The sequence below is a fragment of the Vombatus ursinus genome, unplaced genomic scaffold, assembly GCF_900497805.2.
Source record: "Vombatus ursinus unplaced genomic scaffold, bare-nosed wombat genome assembly UNPS02014770.1, whole genome shotgun sequence".
NCBI classification, from domain to species: Eukaryota; Metazoa; Chordata; class Mammalia; order Diprotodontia; family Vombatidae; genus Vombatus; species Vombatus ursinus.
Genome location: NW_020954548.1, coordinates 16673204 through 16688204, shown reverse-complemented (window position 1 = coordinate 16688204; position 15001 = coordinate 16673204). Strand labels below are relative to the sequence as shown.

General features: G+C 34.3%; 1 protein-coding gene across 15 annotated transcripts in view; it reads right to left on the bottom strand.

The window, feature by feature from the left end:
* Window positions 1-15001, bottom strand: part of MPDZ (multiple PDZ domain crumbs cell polarity complex component) — a 218252-nt gene that overhangs the window by 128117 nt on the left and 75134 nt on the right. For all 15 annotated transcript variants that reach the window (XM_027862857.1, XM_027862856.1, XM_027862854.1 and 12 more), the window contains 4 exons: window positions 11602-11716; window positions 10797-10885; window positions 2634-2829; window positions 602-691 (listed from right to left, as the gene is read on the bottom strand). In XM_027862857.1, coding sequence (XP_027718658.1) covers window positions 602-691; window positions 2634-2829; window positions 10797-10885; window positions 11602-11716 — 490 coding nt within the window. The remainder of the gene's footprint in view (window positions 1-601; window positions 692-2633; window positions 2830-10796; window positions 10886-11601; window positions 11717-15001) is intronic.

Below are 15001 nucleotides of genomic sequence, written 5' to 3'. Positions count from 1 at the left end.
AATGTCATATTATCATGGAACCCACTATTTTAAAATATGTGAAACCCTTAAAAAAGTTTCATCAATTCAAGAAGGCTGCTTCCTAGGAAAGAAGTTATGTTTTCCCCTCAGTTTTAAACAATACAGAGAATAGAACCTGTACAGAATAAACTCCTGGTTTTTAGAGCACCAAAAGAACATTGGAATATAAGTTCAAAAGCCTATGTACTAGTCTTAGCAAACTAGGTAGCTTAATTGCGAAGGGCTTGTTGACATACAGATTCTCTAGTGTTAATCTAGAAATCTTTCAGATATCTCTTATATTTGCTCTCTCTAGTCTCTGTCAATTTGTCCATAAGGGTTTGAAGTAGGGCTTTTGCCCATAGCAGGTCTTTAATTAAGTGTCTGCCAATTTAAAATATAATTGTTCAAGTGTCAACAAAATTGTCTGAAGTCCAAAGGTTCCTTTGTGAACACTGATCTATAGGGAAGAAACTTAACAACCCAAAAACGAGTACATAATCAACTACATATTCATGCCCTATGTCCATTAATCATGTCTGTGTTTAAATTACATGAAAAGTATTTCTTTTCTTAAAAATCACACACAGAATATACTGACTTGGTTCTGGATGCTTTTCAGTTTCTCCAATTTGCAACATGTTGGTATTTATCTCCACTGTTGGGGAAACATCATCCTTGTCACAGTTTTCTAAAAACAGAATGTGTTTAGTTTTTTGTTTTTAATACAATCATGATACATACATTCTTCAATAGCAAAGTAAATTCAGAAAATATATATTGAGTAACTATTGTGTGCAAATTACTCTGCTAGGTGCTAGGGATACAGAAGTGAAAATGGCAGTCTTTCCCCAGCTTACCATCTATTAAAGGATACAACACATACATAAATACATACATATTATATATGTACATGCATGTATAATACAGAGACATACATATATGAAAATACATGTATATATACACATATACATACATATATATGAAAATACATGTAATACAAATGACAATATGGTGCAAAGAAGAAAAATAAACAAAAAAATCTGTAAGATTCAGTTGAAGGAAGATTAAGTAAATTTTCCAGCTTTCAAAAATGCATCATCATTTATCTGTCTTGTAGGAAATGCCATTCTATAGTCAACTGCACCACTCTGTTTCGAGGTATTCCTTCTTTAGCAATTTTCTTTTTTTTGAACAATATTAATCATAATAGTATACATTTATATAATAACAGATAACACTTAAATAGTGTTTCACTTCCCCCCTTGCTGCTCACCTGGACATCTCCTGAAAAATATCTTCTGTCCCCTAAAAATACCATCTTCCTAAAAGATCACATGAGTTCTGAAACTCAAATCTTCAAAGTATCCCCTACCCCTTATACCTCTTCTTCCCTCTGATTACAAAGGATGGAGAGTAAACATCAGAGAATTCTTGCCACATCCTCTATTTAATGAGGGAGCCCAAGGTCATAATTTCCCACCTGGCTACAGAACTTCACGTACCGATGCTGAGTACGCTACCTCCCCTTGTTCTGTTCCCCACCCCCTACTTTTTACAGCCTTTTTTCTAATGTGTCTTCTCCCATTAGAATGTGAACTCTGAGGGTAAGAAATGTATTTCGCCTTTCTTTATATCCTCACTGGAATATAAAGAGCACTGGGCTGGGAATCAGGAAGGCTCATCTTCCCAAGTTCAAATCCTCAGATACTTAACTAGCTGTGTGACCCTGGGCAAGTCACTTAACTCTTTTTCCTTCAGTTCCTCATCTTTTAAATTAGCTGGAGAGTAAAATGGCAAACCACTCCAAAAAAAAAAAAACCCTAATGGGGTCACAAAGAATTAGACATGCCTGAAAAACCACTAAACAACAACAGACTGCTTTAAGTTGGTAAAATCCTTAACAAATATTACCTCATTTGGTCTTCTAAACAACACTGTGAGGCAGAAACTATATTATCCCCATTTTACAGAGAGAGAAACAGAGTCAGAGTAAAGTTAAGTAATTTGTCCAGGGTTATAAAGCTATTAAGTGTCTAAGAGGGATTCAAACACAAATCTTTCTGACTTCCAAGCTCCCATTCTAATACCCATGACACACAGCCTGTTGCCCAGAGTCACAAAGGTGATATGTCAAAGCTGGAAACTGATCACAGATTTCCCAAATCCATTACCCCACACTGCTTCTCATATCCTTGAGAGCCGATATGGAAAAAGCGTATCATTTCTTCACCTCAAAGGCTATGTGATTTTATCTATGTAAATATTCTCTCCCCTAACAGAGACAAGTAAACCTTGCATACCTTCTCAGATGGATTCATGAGCTGCTCCAGTAAAAAAAATTCATCATTTGATAGCCAATCTTCTGTTAATGTACCTCTCTACACTTAGGTGGACAGTCTTTAGAAAGCACTTTTGTTACCAGAGGCATTCTAAAAACCCTTCTAGCTTTTATTACCTTTTATTTATCAAGGTTTGGGAGCTTTTAGCTTTGAGAGCCCATAATCACCTCCATACTATGCTAAAGCATCAGAATAGGACTTGGATAGAAAAAAGAAGGCATGAGAGATTGAATTTTTACTTATTTTGTTTAAGCCTTGCCTTGAAAAAAATTATAATTAACGTGGGTTTACCTTTACTTATATTAACACCTGGAGCAGACAAAACTATGTCCTTTGTAACAGAAGCGTCTAAGTCCTCATCAGACCTGGACTGGGTTTCTGATTTAGTGATTTTTCTCATCAATGTCAGTCGCACAGTTTGTCCCGTATTTCGTAAAAGCTCTACCGCTTGCTGGTTTGTAAAGCCCTGCAGATCCGTGCCATCCACCTTAGAGAAAAGGAGGTCAGATGAAGCATCAACACATGATTCTTCATTCAACAAATATGCTGCCAGGCACTATGAAAGATACAATATTATACAGGACAGTTCTCCTTAAGAAGCTAACATTTTAGCAGAGAAGATAAGACTTTAGGAAGTCTTAAAGGTCAGTGATTATTTCATTTTTTTTTGTTTTGCATTTGAATACTCCCACCTTACCATAATTCCTAGCATATAACAAATGCTTGTTGATTGATTGGTTGATAACACATACACCAATAACAATTTAATGGAATACCAGATATTTTCTATATAGTGAGAAATAAATTACTCCAGGAGGTAAGAGGAATGTAAACCCATGCTTATAATTATTTTTTTTTATCTAAAATCAAGTCTATAGTGGATAGAACAAAAAAGTAAATTTAATCACCTTCCTTTTTTAATCCACAGTTAATGCCAAAAAAATTCCAAAATAAAAAGAAAATTAGATGAAATGGTGATTATATGTGGTCTGTAATCACTATCTCATACTTTTTTCATTTTGAAATTATTTTATACACAATAACACTGTGAATAATTTTGAGATCTTCTGCAATCCTTAAGCCATTATACATTGCTCGAGTCACAGACAAAAAGGATATAAACATATATAGGAAAGGGTTTAAATTTTCATGACACAAGTTGGTAAACCTGTGTGACTATAAAGCACAGTCAGTGCCATGGATAAACTCATCCTGGGATATTGACATAAAACACGCACATATATAACACACATTCTTTTTCAATATTTCAAGGACCCATGATATTATCAATGAGGGTATTCCCTTTACTGGCAGAGACTGTAGCCCTTCTTCTCCTTGCTAGATCATCTATATGAACTGTTGTGGCCAAAAAATTCTCTACCCAGTAGCCATCCTTCTGGAATGAAGCTAGCTGGCATGGTCCTTCTATAATTATAAGATAGCCTATTGTTGGGCCTGCGTACTCCCCTGGCACAACCTCTGAAAAGCCAGGGTCACCCTCCACAACATGAGATATAGGATACGTAAAGACATCTCATGCACATACAGATATAAAATATTCAGGCAATGAGCATTTAGTCAGTAACTCCTAGGCTTAGTGGACACAAAGACAAAATTATATAGGCCCTGAACTCAAGGAGCTTATGTTCTTAAGGGAGAGACATCATGTACAAATATATGCATAAGTAAAAAAGGTATAAAATAAATACAAGGTTATTGGGGAAGACACTAAAATCTGAAGGTGGAGGTCAAGAAAGTCCTCCAGTTTCCTGTGAAGAAAATTAGAGATTCTCAGAGGTTAACAGTGAGGTAAGAGGACATTCCAAGAATGGAGGACAAACTTTTCAAAGGCAGAGAGGCAGTGAGGCAGTGAGGCAATGTCATGTCAGTCAATCAGTTAACGAACATTTATTAGGCACCTATTATGAGCCAGAATATGCAGAAACACATAGGAACATATCTATATATTAGAATTAAGAGAGGCAAATGGTTGCTATAGAAGGTAGGATTTTAGCTGGGATTTGAAGGAAGCCAGGAAAACCAAGAAAGAAATGAGGAGGGAGAGCACTCCATGCATAGGGGTTAGCTAGTCCAACCTATTCATCGATTCACTATTTTATATATATACATATACACAACTTGCAAATGTTTGCCAAATAAAAAAGTCACAGTAGAAATAGCACCATATTTGCAGCAAGAGGAACTGAGTTCAAATCCTGACTCTGCTACTCACAACCTATATAACTCTCTAGGCAAACCATCAAACCAGTCAGGACCTGAGTGTTCTTGTGTGAAAAAAAGGAGTTGTCATACTAGATGATCTATAAAGTTGCTTCCAACTAAAGATCCATGATCTTTTAGTTTGTCACCAGAAGCTGGTGACAAACCATTAACCTCTTCACACTCAGTGAGGTGGGTGCCCAGACTACAGACAGAAAATACAATGGTGGCTCCATATGGGAAGCTTTTGTTACTTTAGAATAACTGAGTAGTACAACCTTTGAGAACCCAAAATCACTTCCACATATCAATGAGGGGATTAGCTTCAAGATTAACGTAAGTGCCTTGGAATTATGTTTATAAAAAGGATCTGGCAAAAATCCAATCCAAAATATACATATATATGCGTATATATACGCATATATACATATATTTCATGATTATACAGAATTCCCCAAAATACCAAAGAATTTAAGCTGAGGAGTTGCTTTTTCATTTTCGTTTCACAATTCCATGTTTTCTCTCATAACACAGCTGTATATCAAAATAGACTGTATGCCCACTTATCCATTTAACTTCAATAATTTAAATTCATCAAATAGTCTAAAGGAAACAAAATAGGTACTTTCTCCTCCATTCTTAGAAACTGAAGCTCATACTTAAAACATATAATCTTCCCTTCCCCTTTTCTTTCCCCTACTCCATATATGAAGAGGAAAGATTTTTTTTTCTTTAAGAATAGTAACAGGCAGGAAAGTATCCCTAACTATTCAAAGATATACTTTCTACCTGGTGAAGGTCTTTGAAGCAGCTAGTGGTACAGTGGATAGTGCTGATCCTAGGGTCAGAAATATCTAAATTCAAGACAGTTAAAAATTATGTGACTCTAGGCAAGTCACTTCATCTGTTTGCCTCAGTTTCTTCAACTGTAAAATGGGGATAGCTATAGTTCCTACTTCTCAAGGTTATTGTGAGGATCAAATGAAATATTTGTAAAACACTTAGTATAGTGGCTGGCACATAGTAGGCACTTAAAAAATACTTCCTTCCCAAGGTAAATGCCAAATAGAAGTAGGAGCCCTAACCAGTTTTGGTTCCTCTATGTTCATATATACCAGGATATATGGAGATATAGACTCAACTATGGTGTCTAAATCACTAGGACCACAAGGCACCAATCACTTAATGCAAAATGGATCACAAAAGAAAGATTCAGCCTATCCAGTAATGTCACAAACTGCTGCCGAGATACATCAGTTCTTCACTACAAATAATTTGGGATTTTTCTAGTGGGTAAATATTGTAAACTTGTAAAAGTTCTTACTTTCCCACCACAAGCGAGATGGCATCAAACCAGTTACTCATACACCCAACGCCTTCAAAATGACTTAACAGATCATACTGGGCAGCATTTAACTTCAAACTTAACATAGTAATATTCTGAAGTCCTTTTTTGATGTTTGTTGGAAAGTTTATAGTAATTTTCTTAAGTAAATGTAATTCTCAAGTTGTCTTTAACAAAGATTATCATGTATCAGTCAAAAAATGTTATTAAAATACCACTACTAGGTCTGTATACCAAAAGAGATAAAAAAAAACAAAAAGGAAAAGGACCTATATGTACAAAATATTTATATTCTTTTCTGGGGGTAAAGAATTAGAAGTTGAGGGGATTCCCATCAACTGGGGAATGGCCGAACAAGTTGTGGTATGTGATTAGGATGGAATACTATTGTACTGTAAGAAATGATGAGCAAGATGCTCTCAGAAAAACCTGGAAAGACATGCATGAGCTGATGCAAAGTGAAATGTACTGTGTACAAAGTAACAGCAATATTGTAAGTCGTGAATAACTTAGATTCTCAGCACTACAATGATCCACAATACAACTCTGAAAGATTTACAGTGAGAAATGCTATCCATCCCCAGAGACAGAACTGTGGGTGTCTGAGTATGGAATGAAGCATACTTTTTTCCAACTTTAATTTTCTTGAGTTTTCTTTTTCTTGTCTGTTTTCTTTTACAACATGACTATTACAGATGTGTTTTGCATGACTACACATGTATAACCTATATGGAATTGTTTTCCTTTTCAATGGGGGGGGTTGTAAGGGAAGAAAGGAGAGAATTTGGAACTCAAAGTTTTGAAGATAAATGTTAAAGATTTTTTTCATATGGCTGGTAAAAAATAAAATACTAAATAAAAGCTTAAAAAAGAATGCCACTAATACTGTCATAATCATACAGTAATTTAAAGTTTACAATTCTTTTCTTCTTTCATGACAAACTTGTTGTGTTATATAAAGCAGGTAGTACAAGGATTATTCCGTTTTTACCAATGAGGAAACTGAGGCTTGGTGAGGTTAAATGACTTGCTCAGAATAATACAGACAGTTTTGGAGCTGAGACTCACATATGTCTTCCAGTCCAAGTATTTTTCCAGTAGACTATCTGATTCTATCTAACATTAATTAAATAAACAAACCATCTAATTGTTACAAAAGAAAAAGTGCTAAAACAGTGAAAAGAATTAAAAGTTATTTGTTTTAACTCCATAAATATAAAAAACAGTGAAATGTTTATTACCTGGCACCCAAAACTCCAGTGGGTCTGAAGAGGCTGGCATTATAGCAACTCTGACATTTAATGAACAGTCAAGTAGAAGAAACTTCAATTATGCCTATAGTCATGAAAATGCAACCTGAGCTGAGTACCTTTTAATAGCATGTTTTAAATTATCCACAAGGTGCTAATGTTTCCTCTTCAAATTGATGTAAATGTGAAAAATTGGATTGCAACTAAAATAAGTTTTGTTTAATAAGAGGGATTATAACTAACTAGGAGATTAAAGTGGTGACTGTTGATGAAAAATTGAATATTTTGAATTTTGCTAAAAACCAAAGAGCTTTGATGAAGATTTCAAGGTAATGATTCTAAATACAGTAAGAAACAACTTGGAAAAACAAAAACAAACAAACAAACAAAAAATTTACTAGCTGTGTGACCCTGGGCAAGTCACTTAACCCCACTTGCCTCACCAAAAAGCAAAAACAAACAAACAAACAAAAAACCAACTTGGAAACTTTGGCCTTTGAATCAATAATTAACTTTTCAGTTAAAAAGTCATGTTACTCTCTCTAAAAGGTTACATAGCCTTCCATCTTAATGAGAAAGAAGCAAATGACAAGTGTAGGCAAAATGTAGTACTATAGCTCAAAATATTTTAATTTGTATATTTGTATATTTCCACATGTGCCCAAGTATATATTCGGCATATTAAAAAATTACTCTGTAAGCTCCTTGAGGGTAGGGGAGTTTTCAGTTGTGCTTTTGTATCAAAAGTGCTAGTACATAGCACTAACATAATCAAGGCTTACTGATTGATTGATTTCTACTTCACTTATTTACTTACCTATTAAGTACAGTGTTGTAGTAGAGAAAAAGAAGGGGAACAGAGAAAGAAAACAAGCTGGTAAAGAAGAGAGTAAATAAGTGTGTTGAGACCAAGTTTGAGCAAAGGTTAAAAACACAGGATCTGAGGAGCACTGTGGTACTTGTCAACAGCTTAATTATAGGTACGAAAAGTCAGGTGAGAAAACAGAAAGTAGGGAATCAGGCATATTTCCAAACTGAGGTTTATTTGTTTTGCTGAACAGAAACACTAAGGAAAGCTGTTTGTATTCTATAGACAAATTGGGTGAAGGCCACCCAATCAGCAGAATCAAGGTTCAGTCACTACTACAGAGTTTCTGCTAGGAGTCATGAAGAATTTCATGGAGAAGGTACAGAGTAACAGAGCAGAAAGCAAAAGTCTGAGGAGGAGGAGTACTAGTAGCAGTAATCAGCAGCAGCAGCAGCAGGAACATCCCCATCATCTTGTCTGCACCTGGAGTTGTCCCAAGATGCTTTCAATGAGTTTGCTGAAGGTGAACTTACATCTCAATACTTTAATTCAATTACAAAATTCAGTCACCTTATCCACCTCCATAGTAGCCCACAGAAAATTAAATGTAAAAGAATAACAACAGCGTTGTACCAGAAATGTTTCTGTCTTAACTCCATCAAAAAAAAGATAAAGAAATAATAACAATAACAACTCTTATTTCAGAAATCCATGATTTTACTAGGTGTAGGTGCTCTGGTGATCAACAAAGAATTCCTCCATACCTTACTGAATAATCTTCTTGAGTGTTTGTGGCCAAAAAATTTAACATATCGTACCTTATAATCTACCTTATAATCTACCTATAATCCACTATACTACCTTATAAACCCTTCTGCACTGAACTAGACTACTCCTTGGACAACAGACACATCATTGCCAGGTCTGTACTAGACGTCTTTCCAGCTTTGTTGCATCTACCAGGGCTTGCACATTCCTGACCCAGCCTTCAGAGCCCTGAGCTACCTCTCTGTCATGCATGGTAAAGCACTGGAAAAGAACTTTAGTAAAGGAATAACAATAATAATAATAATAATAATTCCTATTATTTACATGTATCTTTTAATTCAATTCAACAAGTATTTATTAAGTGTCTACTACATATCAGGCACTGGAATATTAAATGAATGAATGAATGAATGAATGAAATGGTCCCTGCCCTCAAGTAGCTCACATTCTATTGTATAGACAAATATGTTCACAGTATACAGATAAATACAAAATATATACTGAGAAAATATAAAGTTGTTACCAGTGGGAGGGAGGAAGAACAACCAGGAGTCGTCAGGAAAAGGCTATTATAGTAGGTAATATGTGAAATGGACCTTGAAGGGAGGAAAATGAAGTGTTCCAAGCACTTTATTATTTATAAATTACTTTTTCTATAGTTTCTCATTTGATTCTCATATAAGTACTATGAAGTTATCAGGATATATATGATTATTATTCCCATTTTACATATGAAGAAACTTCATTTCTAGCAGGTTAAGTGACTTGTCTAAGGTAATATAGGTAGTAAGAAACAGAGCCAAATCTCCAAATCCAATGTTTACTGATCTGCAGAATCTGGTAATTTGTTCCTATTTTTATGTCTTTGAAAGAACATTTGTTTTAGCAGAGAGAAAGCATTAAATTGGATTAAGGTCCCTATTAATCTTAGGAGACTTCTTTTGAAAATGGTCCTGCACATCTGTACCCCAAAAGTTTTCTGATAAGTATCATTTTTGTAAGGTTACTTGTTAGCAACAAAGAGGTTGATTAAAAGAAAGGGAGCCTATATCTTCTGAAAAATCTCAATCAATACCCACAATTAAAAGATACCCTGGTTATGTCCAAAACTACACACCTAACCAGTCCAAGAGAAAAAACATGAGTGTCACCAAGTGGTCCAACTAAGTAACTGCATGTATTTAGTTTTCCATCTACATCATATATATAAAGGCTATGATTCCCAATCTTTGGTCATGGACTCCTGATAAGATCATAGAGTTAATGCAAGGGGTCCATATTCTGTATATTTCTTCAATTACCTAAGATAATTGTACATAATTTTGTTATGTGTGGACACTCAAAATTTTTCATGTTAAATATCTGAAATATCTTAACTAAGACTTGTGATTTCTGGGCTTAACCACTCTAAAACATAAATCTAATGTATAAATATGATATTAAAGTGATAAGTAAAATATAAAACAGACACCAAGAACTTATTTAAGAAAATTCATTCCAGAGTAGAACTTGAAATCAATACAGATCTGATCCTGTTTCCAGTCTATAACACAATATAAATTGAACACATAGATGTCTCAAAATCTTTAAGATATGGTTAAGTTATTATTATTAAAATGTTAAACTTCTATTATCCAAAAGATTCCATAATCAGAGAACCTCATTCATCAATAAAGCAGGATAACTGAAGTATTTTTATACGCAATAGGTTCAAATATTGTTAGAGATGGAAAGGTCCTTAAAAAAATTTAATTGATAATAATATAAATTTAAATGTAATGACCAATATTCTCCCCAAGAAGAGATAAGGTGGGGGACTACTGGAACAGAATATTACATACCATATCAGACACATTGCTATATATAGATTTATATCTACATGTAGATTTTGAAATTAGCTTTGAACCTTTTTTCCTTATCTACTTTTCTTCCTTACAAGGGAAATGTTACTTAAAAACTAAGTATCAATCAATAAAGCTTTTAAAATAATATTTAAAATGACAACTTTTAAAAAAGAAATCTAATCTATCCCCATCATTTTAAAGATGAGGAAAGTGACTTACTGCTATAATTTGGTCACCAACACGGATCCTTCCATCATGTTCAACAGCACTGCTTTTTGTAATGCTCTTTACAAATATACCTGAAGATTCTGAGAATTGTTAAAAACAAAACAAAACAAAAGTTACTATTTTGTTATTGTTATATATGGCAATCTAAGCATGCCCTTAGAAATATCTAAATTAAAGATAACAGAAAACAAAACAGACATATCCCAGTTCCATATCTAAAGCTATAATTTTATATAATCCTACTGGCTACCATTTTAGATAAGCAGCATAATGGAATCCCAGTGGCCAGCCATTAAAAAAGAAACAAAAAACTGTTTTAAACTAATGCTAATAGACAGACCAACATACCCCCCCCCCAAAAAAAGAAGATGAAAACTGAGCATATTATTAAAGAGATTATTAAAGTAGATTTTACTTGACCTTCAATTTTACTGCCATCACCTCTACGATCCATTCCCTATTTCAATGGCACAATGAATTACAAATCTTGCTTATATGGATAAAAGGACTACATATTCTAGAGGGTGCATTGAGACCTTTATGCTTATGTTCTCCTCAATGACTACATATCCTTGGATTAAGGGATCAAATGTCCCTTATCAAGATTGGTATTTCCATACTCATTTCACCTAAGGTTCCAGGTCTAAAGTTGTTTTTTATAAGCATACAGTCTAAAGATATCAAATGAAGCTTTACTGTTTATATATCTATCTGAAAAAAGAATGTTTCATAAAGCAAAGACATCAGACAAAGCGACAGGACCACAGTTTTAAAACATTTTATCTTAAATTATTACCTGATTTTTTATCTCCAATGTAACCAGCAATAGTTATTCCTAATCCTTGGATATTTTTGGTGAGCTCTACATCAAATGTTTCAATCTCTCCATTTTTCTTCATGGACATTTCCACCTTAATTAAAAGAGCAAATAAAAATAGAGACTTGAGCTCCATTCAAGAAAATGCAATTCTTACATAGGAATGATATGACTGATTCAGACTCCACAGAAAGCTAGGAAAACTATTTACTTATTGAGAATTTCTAGCAATGTGGCCTGCTTCTTTTGCTAATCTAACATAGCTTAAAAAATAAGATTCCTTTTCTAAAAGGATGTCCCAGAAAATCTGCATAAAAACAGAATTTTAAAAACCAAATCCTGCATCGTCATTGACTTCTATTACTCTTTTGGAGGTGATTCTTCTTTACAAGTATGAGTTCAATTTGATCCTCTCAATCAATCAACAGGCTTTAGGGATGCAAAAATAATCCTTGCCCTTACGGGGCTTTCATTATAATAGGAAAGAAAACATAAATGGCTAGAGCCTAATATTTAAATTAACAGATTTTTTGCACCACTACACTCCATTCACCACTCCAAGCCATTCTTTCATATAACCAATAATAGTTCATATTTATGTAATGCTTTGAGATTTGTCAAATACACTCCCCAATAATAACCCTGTGAGGTAGATGGTATAAGGATTGCTATCCTCATTTTATGATAGATGAGGAAACTGAGGCTCACGGAGGTCAAGTCATGCTCACAATTACATAAGTCAGAACTCAAATCCAGGTTTCTTGATTATAAGATCAGTGCTCTTTCCATTACAACAATATTATATTTTCCTAGATCAATAAAGTACATAAGGGCACTGAAGTGCACAAGGAATCCCATAGCAAGCTGCATGCCTTAAGTCTCTCCCCATTCTAATCCATGCAGTCCCCAAAGTGACTTTCCTAAAGTGCAGGTCCCACAATGTCACCTTCCTACTGAATAAACATCAAGTCATTCCTTATCTCCTCCAGGATCAAATATGAAATTCTCTTTTTTGGCATTCAAAGCCCTTCATAACCTATCCCTCTACTCTCCTCCCCCCGCCCCACACATATATACCTTTCCGGTCTTCTTACCCTTCATTCCGCAGCATGTACTCTTCTGTCCCGTAACCTTGGCCTCCTAGCTGTTCCACAAACAAGCCACTCTTCCTTTCTGCTCCAGGCAATTTCTCTGGCTATCTCCCGTTGCTGGAATGTTCTCTCTCTTTGCCTACTGGCTTTCCTGGTTTTCTTCAAGACCCAGGTAAAATCCCACCTTCTACAGGAAGTCTTTCCCACTTCTCTCTATTATTTCCTATTTATCCTCTATTTGCTATTTACCCTATATATCCTATTTATCCTCTGAGTGTGTATATGCATACATATGTAAAAATCCCATACATCCTATACAAATATGTACTTTGTACTTGTCTTCCCCATTAGATTGTGAGGTCCTTGAGAACAACTGTCTTTTGTCACATTTTGTATGCCCAGTGCTAAGCTCCTGGCACATAATAGGCACTTAATAAATGCTTAAGACTGGCAAGTTCTTTTGTAAAATGCATAACCCTCTTGTAATATGTAAAATTATATCTTACTGTTAAGAAGCCTGATTTAGTTGACAGACTCTAAATTAAGAATACTTGGGTTCAAGTCCCATCTCTGACACATACAGGTTTTGTGACCCTGGGAAAGTCAAGTCTCAATGCCCTAAGCAATTGGTTTCTAAGATCATAGTTATCTTGTAAGATCTGGTCTACTTAAGTAGAGGGATTTTCTAGTTTCACTCGGTGCTCCCTATACCAAAGAAATCTCATATCTGGTATAAAACAAAACCCTATATTGTATTTTTTAATTACAATTTTGTAACAGGCTTCTTTAAATAAGAATACATTTTTACTACACACAAATAACCTTCCTTCTTAGAATGCCAAATATGATCTAGATTTCATAAATGTGCCAACACTCTCCAATCTGTGAAATTGTGTCGCCAATGAATGGTTAGGCATTAATGAGCTGGTCATTAGCTGACTAGTGAAATAATTCAAATCACTAATACACAATGAATCATGAGGCCATCGGTAGACTGAACTGGATTACCAACACAAGCCATTTTTACTATAAAATGACAATACCCTAGTGTCTGATCTTGGGCCAAGTGGGGTCTAAAGCTGGGTATTCTGGACCTCTTCTAATCCTAACTACTTCTCATTGTCATTCTACCTAAATGAGATATAATGCTATACATAAAGTTTGATTTCATTTTTCCCTTACACATAATTATCTGTGCAAACTTAGCAAAAGTTTAGAATTTAGATAATTACCAGAAAATGACAGGATGAAATCTGCTTCAATGGAAACAAATGTGTTTTCTATTTTTAATAAGACTTATGCGAGTGCTATTTTAGAGGGTGGCAATTTGACTATCAGATGATTTTAAAAGGGGCACAAGCTCCAGAAATGAGGATATGCACAGAATAGAGTTTTTTAAGCATTCAATTACATCAAGTGGTTTTGGTACTGCATTCATTTATGTATTGCTGAATAAAATCTTTTGTCTATCACAAAAGAATGCCATTTAAATGCTTTCCCAAACAAGATTTCTCTTTCTTTTTTCTTTCCTTTCCCAAAAAATAACAGCCAAACATATACTAAAAACAACAAAATCATGGAAAATTCTAGTTATCTACTGAAAAAATTTCAAACATTTGCTAAAGAGTTCAAAATTCCTCCTCCTTCCCCTACCCCATCCCCCAAGAATTAATAACTTTCTGTTTAGAATAACATCAATTTGATTTTTTTAATTAAAAAAACTATGAGAACATAATATGTATCTTTACAATTATTATAATAATTATCTCTTAAACTTTTTTACTGCTTTTCTTTAAGAACTAAGTATTGGGAACAAAATATTTTTGGAAGCAAATTCTTATAATTAGTAAACACTCCCTAAGGGCATATAGCCAAAAAATTGAAATAATGACCCCACTGCAAAAATTTTCACATGAATTTTCAAAACGTTCTTTTGTATCAGAAGTCAAAGACAAGTATGAGATATCCCTATGAATAAAGATTTGATCACTAGCAATGGGCAGCAAGCTGCAGATGTAAACCATAAACTAAATACTACATTTTGCTAGAGTGTTTAATCAGAATAAAAGGAAGGACCATTTCCCACAAACCTTTTGTCTTCAATTTGGCATCAGGTATAAGATGGTTATCTGTTCTTTCCAAACAAAATGCTAATTGTTTTACGTTAAAAACTTGTCCATTTTTATCAAATACAAAATTTTTTTCAAAAAAAATTAATGAAAAGGCTGTTTTCTAGTTGCTTAGATTACAAAAGACCTTTAAAGATCCTTCTAGTTAGGCAAACAAAG